Genomic DNA, 12,756 nt, shown 5'->3' with positions numbered 1-12,756 from the left:
TATATATATATATATATATATATATATATATATATATATATATATATATAGAGAGAGAGAGAGAGAGAGAGAGAGAGAGAGAGAGAGTGCGTGTGTACATACGCAAGTGCAAGTTCTCAACTCTTGAACAATGGATGCGATACTATGTTGAAGCACCACATGAGTGGATTCTCCATCAAAGTGAAGAAAAAAGTGTATTGAGTGCTTTGGGGCACAAGGCCACTTCAAAGATCACTGCATGGAATGAAAAAGCTAAGGGTTCAAGGGCATACACAATGTTGTGCAGGAGTGAAATCCATCAATGTGTCCTATTCTTAATGTCCCAGTACAAAACACAAAAGACAACTCCAAGGACAAACACATTACAACTGAATCAAGGACCCCATTGCATTGTACCATCAAAACGTGTTACAATTTGACGACGTTATCTGTTTCTAAGGTTACAATTGCACTGAAAATCACCTGAGCGTATCAAAATACCAAAAGCACCTCATTGTCAAACAACTTTTTGCAGTAAAGAGAGCAAGCTACACTGCCACGTTTGTACACGATAACTCCAACCACCACGCAAGAGAGAGCAGCAGATGTCATCCATTCCTAGTTAAAATGCTCTTTCCTGGCATGAACCGTGTCTATGCATGCTCTGGAGCCAGCAGCAATATTGATGTGTAAATGCCATACATAAAGCACACAAGCAATCTGAAAACTCACCCATCCTCATCCTCCTTGCAGTCACACTAGAAATTTCTTAACCATAAAAGACTTCTTAGCAAGCCTTTTGCTTTCTCTCACAGCAGCTGGTGTTAACTTGTGTCGCAGAATTGGCTTGAACACATTAACATCCACATTCTTCTGTGCTAAGAGAGACTTCCTGGCGGGAACGACACTTCCCCACCAAAAGTCATTCAACACGTCAAAGATCAACTCCCAGTAAGCAGGATCCCGTTCAACCCTAAATAATGCACTGCCATTCATGGTCCAAACAAATAAGTCTAGCCAATCCCTATCCAAAATTTCCATCAGGCCTTGCACCTGAGGGACATAATGATAAGGGACTTCATTCCAGGGTATAGAAAACTCTGGTTTTCCTTGATTGTAAGGGCACTTCACCTCTAGTATACCACCACCACTATCAGAGAACCCAGTCAGACCACCTTCTATTAGACCATCTGGAGACCCTCCCAGCCACTCCTTGCTTTTGTCCCCTTCTTTGTAGATCTGGAATGCTAAGTAGCTCACATTGATCCCTGTAAACTCTTCGTATTTCCGTATTGCTGCAGCTTCTCTCCTGATACCCCAGTCTGTAGCTGTGTTACCAGGAAAAGGCTTTCTCAAGCCTAATTTTTGTGCCCATAGTTCTGACCGCCTGTAATTTCCCCAAAACCCCAAGGCTGACGCAAATGTGCTTGCAGTCAACCGGTCCTGCCTCAATTCTTGCCATTCTCCTGTTCGCTGCTTCAAAACGAAGGGAATGCTTTCCTCCAAGTCATCCTCTGAATCAGCCACAATATTTTCAGCCACTGCATATAAGAAAAGGCACCACAACAACTCAGTACAAAAAGGGATGCTTTTATTAAAAACAAAGACTTTTGTTAATGCTTTGCATGAATAAAACGAGGACTCTCACCTTATTTAAGGCTCTATGCAAACAGACAGAGAGGCAGTACCGAATTAAAGTAAGTTAGCTGAAGATAAAAGATCATCCTCACTATTTGGAAGCTTTCTATTCCTAGTGGGCAGACCAATGGTGGACGGCTTTAGGTGTTTTCAAGAGCACAAACAAACCATTCACAGAAAACCATCTACACACCACCTCAAAAAAAAAACTTGGCTCTGGTAGCAATGTTACATGCATGCCAACATTAGCCTTGCTGAGCCTCTGAGCTGCCTCAAGACAAACCTGCTCCTTTGATACCAATGTTATATGTGGGAGACTGGGACTCAGAACAAGCCTTTGCTTTGCCTCTATTCCAATACTAGTGTGTCATGCATGAAGTGTTGGTCATGTCCACTCCCGGCTAGTTCAGGTGTGAACCCAGCTTACTCACGGGCACTTTTTCCCTGTGACTGGACACAGGTTTTTTCCCTGTGTGAGCCCAGCTTACTCACGGGCACTTTTTCCCTGTGATTGGACACAGGTTTTTTCCCCGTGTGAACACACTTATGTGTGTTGGGCACTTTGCCCTAGGCCTTTTAGTACTCACTTGTACTTTCATTTTCATATCATTATTGAGTACATCTTTTCCGACACTCACGTTTCTCTGTGCTTGAGGTTGTGTGTGTGTGTGTGTGTTCAGGCTAGCTTCCCTCCTACCAACATTGGTATCTAAGCTTGGTTAGGGTTAGCATTAGGGTTTGCCCCCTGCTGCCCATCAGAGCTTGAGCCTATTGCACACATCAGGGGATTAGGGTTTTGCTGCATTAGGGTTAGGGTTAGGGTTTTGCCTTCAGCCACCCTACCGCCGCCCTCAGCCGCCGCCGCTCTGTCCGTACGCCGTACTGTACGGCCCTGCTGCCGCTGCCCTCAGCTGCACCACGCCGCCGCCGCCCTTGTGCGCTGACGCCGCCGCCAACTGTACCTGTGTCGCCGCTGCCACCCGATTGTACCTGCACCGGTCCTCTGTCCTGCGCGCCGCCCCAAATTTGCTTCGCCCAGCCCTAGATTTCCGCCGCTCTGCCCCAAATCTGGCACCGCCTCTGCCCAGCGTCGCCCTGTACCTTGCACCGTCGCCCTGACCCAGATCTGACGCCGCCGCCACCCCTGCTCGCGCCGCACCAGATCTGACGTCGTTGTGTGCCGCTGCCTGCGCCCGTACGTGCCGTCGCCTGCACCTTCCGCCCTGTGCACCGCCGCCTCTGTCGTCGCCCTCACAAGCAGCCGCCACCTGCGCCGCCTTGTATCGTGCCCCACACCAACTGTATCGCCGTACGACCGTACCTGCACCTATATCGTACGGCTGTACCTACAACTGTGCCTGCTTTGCACTACCCAAAGTAACTTCAAACTCCAGATCTGCAAGGTTTGACTTGAAATTGCACACATTGCTTGTTCGAATTTGGGGCTTTTTACAATTGAGCCTGCAATTGCAACATTGGCACACATTGGCATTGATTTCAGCAGATTTGGTGCATAATTGCAATAGAAATTTGGGGATTTTGCAAAAATTGACTCGATTTTGTAGAAATTGACTCGATTTTGCAAAATTGGCACTATTTTGCAAAAATTGGCACTATTTGCAAGTATTTTTAGGTATTACAAGCACATTTGGTTGGCATAGGGGCATTTCCCCCAATTTTGGGCATTGCAACACTTGGTACAAGTGACAAACGCATTGGCAGATTTACAGGTGCAAATCCGGTTTAGATGTGGTCTAATTGGTTGCCTAAAAATTAGGGCTTTTCTACATTGAGCCCATTCTTGGAGCATTCGACCAATTTACATTTGATCTGCCAGGATTTGAGCACATGCAGCTCTTACAGGTGTCAGCTGATTGTGTTTTTCACGGCACATGTATACATTTGTGGTTTGTTGCAGTATATGTATGCCATTGTGGACACTTTGACAGATTTGCATCATCGTGCAGTACACTTGCAGTTTTGGGACATGCATATGTATTTCTCGTGGTGAAGGAGTTCCCTTTCAGTCCATTGGTTATCCTGCTATTTATCTCCCGCATTCTCACGGTTTTGCTAGGCATTGCATACTCGTGGTGACTTGTGACAGATTTGCTGTGCTATCATGGCCAACAGTAATAACGACCTCTTTGGAATGCTATCTCAAGAGGACAAGCTCAATGGAGACAACTACCCTATGTGGGCTTATATGATGTGTCATGTTTTGGTCACCAAAAATGTATGGTTGTATGTGGATGGCACTGAGGAGCGTCCTCTTGCACCTACTCCAGCGGAAGGTGAAGTGATTCCCGCTCATCCTGCAGGTCCACCTCCTCGTCTTCTTCCTACTCAGCAACAACGTACTTGGGATGCTAGGGATGCTCAAGCCCATGCATTGATTGCTCTCTCGTGCCGCAGGCATATCATTCCGCACATTCGTTCTTGCACCACTGCAAAGGGTGCTTGGGATACCTTGGCAGCAGTGTATTAAGGTCGCAATGAGGCTCGTGTAGCTTACCTTCGGGGCAAGCTTGAGACTGACCGCATGCTTGAAGGTGACTCTATCAATCAGTACCTTACGCATGTAAAGAACCTACAAGAGCAGCTCATTAACATTGATGAGGTCTTGTGAAACTCGCGGCGGGTGCCCGGGGGACTAGGGCCTTTGACACACTTGTTGATACCATCAAAACATTTAAACATAGCCACAGCCTTAACACATATCTATCATCACTTTGCATAAAACATAAAAGCGATAATACATCCACAAATGCTGAAAATGGAGCTTGCACACGTGACACCACATAGAGGCCGGAATGGGCAGACCCCCCCCTTGGAGTATTTTATTACCCAAGGAGAATAATTTCATGTACAAGCTTTGAGGGCCTTACTCTCCCCACGAGAGATGCCGGATTATCCATATACAAATGCCATAACACAGCCCAACACAAGGCTACCAAGCCAGAACATAGGCTGTAGAAATGCCAAGCCAACAACATAATCCATATACCTCCGTGTGGGTTACTGATTCTTCCCCAAAAACCATGGGTCTTCATGCAATAGAGCTAGTACAACAAGTACAACTCTCCCTTCAGCCGGTACAGCAGGTACAATGGCTGGTATAACCGATACAATGGCTGGTACAACAAGTACAGTGGCTGGTACAGTTGGTACAGCAAGTACAAATGTTGGTACATGTACAATGACTAGTACAGCAGGTACAATGGTTGGTACAGCAAGCACAAAAGCTGGTACAGTCGATACAATGGGTTGTACAACAAGTACAAAAGCTGGTGCAGGTCGGTACAATGGATGGTACAACAAGTACAAAAGCTGGTACAGCCGATACGAGGTTGGTACAACAAGTACAATGGCTAGAAATCATAATAAATGATTAAATACCCTTGCCTTCAGTATTTCTTCGCGCTGGAAGCCTCCAAAACAGTCCCCAATAGCCGGTATTCTTCATGGGCAACCTTCAAGAGAGAGAGAAAGAGAGTAGCCATCATTAGGGAAGCCTTCAACGGTAGAAGAGGCTAGTGTGCAGCAAGAGAGCCTCTATTAATGAAGAGAGAGGGCTCCAATTTATAGATTTAGACCTCCCATGAGCTAAATGGCAAGAGAAGGCTACAATGACAAGTGGAGAGCCACACAATAGCTGAAGTGACAAGTGTGAGGCCACTTGTCCCAATCTAAGAGATGGGTCCTTCCATAAACTTTACCACTAAAAATATCCCAACTAGTAGACATTCTGTCATAAGCACTTTGCCAACTCTTGGTATCTGCTCAATTCCAGATGTAATGACGCGAACAGAATTTCCATCGGAGTCGGGCCAAAAATAGCAACTCTCCTAAATTTTAGGAGTGTGGTCCTTTGTATTCTAGGATAATCTCCCATTCCCAAAGCTTGTACTTTCCAAATATTTAGACATCCTGGAATCCATCAGACTCCTTTCATACTAGGAAATGTCCAGGCTGGTGACATCCACCTCAACTTCTTAAAAGTTGTCCACAACTTTAAGCTTTAAGCCATATATTCAAGATATAATCATGTCCCATCAAGTGGGCGAGACGAGACAGTCCCAAAAATCTAATATAATTGAAGAATCCATGTCCCAAAGAAATGGGTGAGACTAAATAAGTCTCCATAATACTAATATCAAAATCATGTCCCAAGATAAATGGGCGAGACAAAAACAGTCACATAAGTCTAGATATCATAATCATGTCCCAAGTAAATGGGCGAGACAAATCAGTCCCATAAGTCCAGATATCATAATCCAAGCTCAAAGCACACAAACATGTGCCAATCCATAGGGAAAGAGTGCTAAATGTGTGCACATAAAGCCAACTCCATACTTCCAAGATAAATTTTGTGAATTCATAAATCCTTAGACCAAGCTGTCTATTGCTCATGCTCTTGCTTCATAGGCTCTGAAGTGGCCGGCTATGCTTAATAGCAATGATGGTAAGTGTGGTCCCCACTTGAGATCTTTTCTCTTCCTTATTGATAGAAGAAAGCCTCCGCTTCCAAGAAAGCCTATGCTCTGATACCAATGTAACTGCCCGGGAGACTAGGGCCTTTGACACACTTGTTGATACCATCAAAACATTTAAACATAGCCACAACCTTAACACATATCCATCATCACTTTGCATAAAACATAAAAGCGATAAAACATCTACAAATGCTGAAAATGGAGCTTGCACACGTGACACCACACAGAGGCCGGAATGCCTCTCCCCGCCCCCCCCTTGGAGTATTTTATTACCCAAGGAGAATAATATCATGTACAAGCTTTGAGGGCCTTACTCTCCCCACGGGAGATGCCAAATTATCCATATACAAATGCCATAACACAGCCCAACAAAGGCAACCAAGCCGGAACATAGGTTGTAGAAATGCCAAGCCAACAACATAATCCATATACCTCTGTGTGGGTACTGATTCTTCCCCAAAAACCACGGGTCTTCACGCAATAGAGCTGGTACAGCAAGTACAACTCTCCATTCAGCCGGTACATTAGGTACAATTGCTGGTACAATCGGTACGGTGGTTGGTACAGCCGGTACGGTAAGTACAAATGCTGGTACAGCATGTACAGTGACTAGTACGGCAGGTACAATGGTTGGTACAACAAGTACAAAAGCTGGTACAGCAAGTACAATGGGTGGTACAACAAGTATAGAAGCTGGTACAGTCCATACAATGGGTGGTACAGCAAGTACAAAAGCTGGTACAACCGGTACAAGGTTGGTACAACAAGTACAATCTAGAAATCATAATAAATGATTAAATACCTTTGCCTTCAGTATTTCTTCGCGATGGAAGCCTCCAAAACAGTCCCCAACAGTCGATATTCTTCATGGGCAGCCTTCAAAAGAGAGAGAAAGAGAGTAGCCATCATTAGGGCAACCTGTAACGGTGGTAGAGGCTAGTGTGCAGCAAGAGAGCCTCTATTAATGAAGAGAGAAGGCTCCAATTTATAGATTTGGGCCTCCCATGAGCAAAAATGGCAAGAGAAGGCTTACAATGACAAGTGGAGAGCCACACAATAGCTGAAGTGACAAGTGTGAGGCCACTTGTCTCACTTTGATCCACTTTCTAACAAGTGTCAGGCCACTTGTCTCACTTTGGTCCACTTTCTTGCCACATGTCCCAATCTAAGAGATGGGTCCTTCCATAAACTTTACCACTAAAAATATCCCAACTAGTCACTTTGCCAACTCTTGGTATCTGCTCAATTCCAGATATAATGACGCGAACAGAATTTCCATCGGAGTAGGGCCAAAAATAGCAACTCTCCTAAATTTTAGGAGTGTGGTCCTTTGTATTCTAGGATAATCCCCCATTCCCAAGGCTTGTTCTTTCCAAATATTTAGACATCCTGGAGTCCACCAGACTCCTTTCATACTGGGAAATGTCCAGGCTAGTGACACACTCCCGGCTAGTTCAGGTGTGAACCCAGCTTACTCACGGACAGGTTTTTTCTCCGTGTGAACCCAGCTTACTCACGGGCACTTTTTCCCTGTGACTGGACACAGGTTTTTTCCCCGTGTGAACACACTTATGTGTGTTGGGCACTTTGCCCTAGGCGTTTTAGTACTCACTTGTACTTTCATTTTCATATCATTATTGAGTACATCTTTTCCAGCACTCTCACGTTTCTCTGTGCTTGAGGTTGTGTATGTGTGTGTGTGTGTGCAAGCTAGCTTCCCTCCTACCCAACAGGAAGCATCATGAAAATCATCCAATTAAGTTGGTGTGCTTACTTAACTACAGAAGAAGACTGAGAAAAAAGAGAGATGACACGGAACGCACCCAATTGGGTTCCAATACTCACAGAAGGGCCCCCACCTTGCAGTGTAATTGGTTGTGTTAATAACTATGCTTCTAAACTTCCCACCTTGCAATGTATTTGGTTGTATTACTGAAGTTAAAATAGATTGTTAATTACAGAAGCGGCATGAGAGAAAAGAGAGAGTTACCCTGATGGAAGCAACGAACCCCCTCTTGGGTGACACGTGGCAGAAAGCTTGGAGTTATCCCACATGCTTAAAATGGTGATCCTGTGGAGGGTATTTGGGCTAGAAATTGTGGGGCTTAAAGGCTATCCCCGTGCATGCTTTGGGGGAGGCAGGGGTGGGATCTCTGGTACATGGCTCCTTTCCAGATCCAACAGTGGGAACTCTGCAATCATGTGCCTTGCTTGATCCGTCAGGCTTGCTGTGTTTGTTGGAGTCAACTGTTGCATTGAGACCAGGCTGCTGTTGGGGCAGCTAGCAAGCCAGGGGTGGGATCTCTGGTACACGGCTCCTTTCAGACCCAACATACCCTGGATACCCAATCGGGTCCCAATACTCACAGAAGGCCCCACTTTGCGGAGCTTGTATTGCTCGAGTTAAAATAGATTGTACAAATGCAAAGACAATCCTTGACCAAAGAATATCTTCCTTCTTGCTAGAATGAGCGCTAGATAAACTTCCAGGCTAAACAAGAAGTGTACATTGGGGCTGCCCCTTGGACTTGAAAACAAATTTCTACAAAAGATCGAGCATCTTTAGAGGGGCCTTAGAAATGGACAAGTCTAGATTGGATCTCCATGGAGACACATCATGTTACAAAGCCTATTCGGCTTTTTTCTTACTTTCCCGCGGAAAAGATCCTTCTATTAGTTACCAAGATAACAACCCAAATGGCTAAAGTACAAACTGGTCCCCATATGGGAAGCGAGAGTCAAGATGCATAACAAGGGAGGATGTTGTTCTCCTCCGTCTGGCCGCTCTAGGAGGATAAGGCTATCTCATACAATGGGGGGAGGGGGAAGCAACCACACAAGTGGTCTATAATGCCAAGTGAGCTCGCCTCCACTATCTCTAAGAAAGGGACCGTGCCGCCAAATCCTCACACGGCACTTCCACATGCGGTATGAGCCACCTTGAACTGCCTCCACTGACCACGGAGGGTATGAATGACATCGAGCCAGATGCTCCACAGATAGACTTTGCTCGAGGGTCAGGGTGCCTTCGATGGCTTCGCTCTATCGAGCTCTCCATGTATGCCATGCAACTATACTATTGCAAGTCCAGCGACCTATAGGAGGAGCTAGAACTGACACTGTAGAAATACGAAGGTGAGAGACCTGAAGGACTAGTCCCCCACCTTTCCCCTCATATGGCATGACGATCGCGGCCTCAATGGCCCAAGCAATTGTACCCCACGTAACATTACCAGTGAGAGCCCTATCCATAGTGAAAATGCATAGGATCCTCTGCCAAACCTACTAAGCCTTTGGGCAATCCCAAAAACGATGCTGCTAAGACTCTTGGGGATGCCACCATGTGTCCATCCCAGCTTGCACCACAAGTCACTTGTCCTCTCTGCCTAACACTCAGGGTGGACATCTCATCATCTCTCTCCTCTGTCTCTCTCTCTAGGAGAGGGCGCCCCGCTTCATGAGTCTTTTTGGCTGTATCTCCTTCCCAACTCCATATCCAAGCTTGCTAGTGTGATTTCCAAGCTTCCAAGAGTGTTTACAAGTGATATTGACTCTCCTACACACTCCCAATGACTGAAATTCAACAAAACAGCTCTTATATTTGTTGTAATTTCTACTCTTTTGACTCAAAACCCTAATTTCAGCATTCCTTTCTCAAGTTGAACCATAGGGGAAGCTTTCCTAGGGTTCCCTTTACCCTCTTGAAGGCTTTTGTCGCGAAGGATCGTGACAGATTGAAGATTTCAACACTCCAAACGCTTCCATCGCGAAGACTCCCACTATCATCTTACAAACGATAAGCTTTAATACTCAATTATGGAAACAAGTAGTAGGAGGGAGGAGGACTCCATGTTCACATACCCTGTGTAGTGTTCTCTTGTCCTAAGTGCTCTCTTGCAGATTGTTGCTACCATGTGTTGGTGGAACAATAAAGAGCAAATGGTAGAGAACATGGATACTTGAGAGAGTAGTGTGAGTTGCAGATCTTCACCAACAACCATATTGTTTGCAATACTATATTCATATGAATGGAAATCTGGTCAAAAATCCCATGACACTATGTACTTGATTCTCCCAAGGCTAATATACACTATTTGAGAGAGGGACCGGCCGTTCTGGCTCATTGTGCGTCTTTTGTCAATTCAACAAATTGCATCTTGTATTATGCTTGTTGTCCATTAAATCTTGGTGTATTTAAAAGTATTGATTAGCATTGTGTTCTACCAAGCATTCCACACCGACTGGTGGAATTACAAGCTGAAGAACGAAGGGCCAAAGAAGCCCGACGTGATGAACGAAGGCTAAGGACGCCAAACACAACAAAGACACACACACATCAAGCAATCCGAGAATACCAAAAAAGGCTTGAACGAGACACTATGCAACTCCAGAACCAATAGTTGATAACATCTATGCAGACAAACATGCTGTCAATTCTCCCTACCCTGGTGCAACAAGGTTTGAGTTTCATCGCTCCCAACTACCCCCACCATCATACGAGCTCAACCAAATTTTAGTAAGTATGATGGTAAGTGGGATCATGCTACAGTTATGCAATTTATTCATCAATATGTGGCATCTTAAGCTTTCAGATCCTCAAGACCAAGTCCACCTGGCAGCACCTCACCTCTCCGGCAAAGCAGTTACCTAGAGGCTAGTGGCAACATTAATTCAGTCTACATGTAGACCCGATCACAAGGGCTCTCAATATATATGGGACACCTTCATGTTTGACCTAAAAAACGGTTTCTTCTTCCCTGCCTACCCTCACTAGGGCTATCATAGGCATAAACCTAGTCTCAAATATAAATGTCATCTGACATGACCCATGGGCACATAACATGATAACCCAGACAGAGTTTGTGGGGCAAACAGTACGATCAGGTGTCAACAAGTGTAGAAATTGTTTGGTGATAGCAAGAAATTGTGTGGCCTATTGCAGACTTGTACTGGCTACTTACATAAATAGTATCACCATCAACACCACGAGTGCAGACGGTTGCGAAACAATTATGGTTGTGCATGACCTGCTTCTTGGTTGCCAATAATTTAGGTCCTTGTTGAGTACCTCAAGTTGTGTAAGGGACTCTTCACGGCTGTAGAAAAAGCAATGCTATGTAAGAAGGTCCTTGTAGGAGAGTTTCACCCTAAGATGGATAAACGGGAGGTTTCCCCATGGCTTCTCAAGTTTGAAGAACAATGCACATTGCACGCACACCACACATACACAAAATTTGCATCTACATCCATTCTCCATTTGCATTGTGTGTAGTTGTCTTAATTAAGTGAAAATTAAGGTCTCCTGAGCACCCCAATTACATTACTTACACAATTGTTCTATGCAAGTTGCATGAGTGGTGGAGGATACAGGCTAAAAGTTGTTGGCTTCACTTGCATTTCGCACATCTATCTTGCTGTCTCCTTTGAAAACAAGCATCCTTGCACTCCTTTAAGCTGCAGCCCTCAACATGCAGCAGAAGCTGCATCATGATCTTCCTGGACTGGATTAGGCACTTTATTCCTTTTTTGGCTGTTTAGTTGTTTTTTTTTTTGGGGGGGGGGGGGGGGATTTCACAGCGTCATCACAGGCTGTTATATTGGTGCTCTCCAAGTGGATTTTTGGCAATAAGGTCCACCTACGAGCTGCTCTAAGGTTATGAAGGACTGCTTCAAAGTGGGACATGAATATTTATGGGAGTTTATGAGACAGATACATGAAAAGAAATAATTTAGCTTTTACAGGCAGGACTAATGATACTATTACCTACTACTTCCACTAACATTACCATGCTTTAGATGATAATAAAGAGTTGCACTTAGAATGATAAACAAAATTACAGTTGATTTTTCTCTTGAGGTGCTAAACCAGCTGTGAGGCGATCCAAGATTTGATTTGCAGTCAAGATAATCTCTCTCTCTCTCTCTCTCTCTCTCTCTCTCTCTCTCTCTCTCTCTCTCTCACACACACACACACACATTCACAAAAGAGAGAAAGAGAGAAGCCCACCTGTTTGGGCAGAAAGGGCGTGCTTTGGTGAAGCTTGCAGAGTGGCTAGGGAAGCCCTTGTGGCCCCGCAGATGAGTGCTGTATGGAGTCGCTTCCACCTCCTTGTGCAGCCCCAAACCATGACTTTAGCCCAACATCGGCAGCAGGTGTTTCTTCCACGCTAGCGTGGAAGAGTTTTTGAAAGAGACTTTCCAAACCCTTACACATGCCACCGACCGCAGAGAGGACCTAATGCCGGGCGGGGAGGCGGGCGGCATTCATAAACAAAGTTTTTTTTTTGGGGGAAATTATATACCATCAAAAAAATAAGGAAATCTCACATCAGCTCCTTAAAGTAACAACCTCAAAATAAAGAGACACAGCCAGCCAACTACTTCGTTGAGTTCGATCACAAATGAAGTCCCACATTTCATCTTCCGAAATAAAAGAGGATACGATGGCCCAAATCCATACCAACCTTTAGCATTGATTCTATGGTAGTGCCTCTGGAAGTGTACTTATCCAAAATACGTGTGTAGGCAAAGGTTGTTTAGTCGTCTTAAACCATCTTTAAGTTTTTGGCCCATATTTGGGCAAATTGCATTTGACTGGCAAACTCATTAGTTGGAAGCTATGCTTTGAAGCTTTAGACCTAAG

At 44.9% G+C, this 12,756-nt stretch overlaps 1 protein-coding gene across 1 annotated transcript; it reads right to left on the bottom strand.

The window, feature by feature from the left end:
- Positions 1 to 278: 278 nt before the first annotated feature.
- Positions 279 to 12,359, bottom strand: LOC147621130 (uncharacterized). The gene is made up of 2 exons (XM_086823863.1): positions 12,121 to 12,359; positions 279 to 1,520 (listed from the first exon to the last, which is right to left on the bottom strand). The coding sequence occupies exons 1-2, from the start codon at positions 12,239 to 12,241 to the stop codon at positions 733 to 735; spliced, it is 909 nt and encodes a 302-aa protein (XP_086679989.1). The 5' UTR covers positions 12,242 to 12,359; the 3' UTR covers positions 279 to 732.
- Between the last annotated feature and the right edge of the window lie 397 nt (positions 12,360 to 12,756).

Source organism: Cibotium barometz, chromosome 30, assembly GCF_041138505.1.
Source record: "Cibotium barometz isolate CiBa-2024 chromosome 30, ASM4113850v1, whole genome shotgun sequence".
NCBI lineage: Eukaryota > Viridiplantae > Streptophyta > Polypodiopsida > Cyatheales > Cibotiaceae > Cibotium > Cibotium barometz.
The sequence above is the reverse complement of the archived record's forward strand: the minus strand, read 5'-3'. Positions and strand labels throughout refer to the sequence as shown.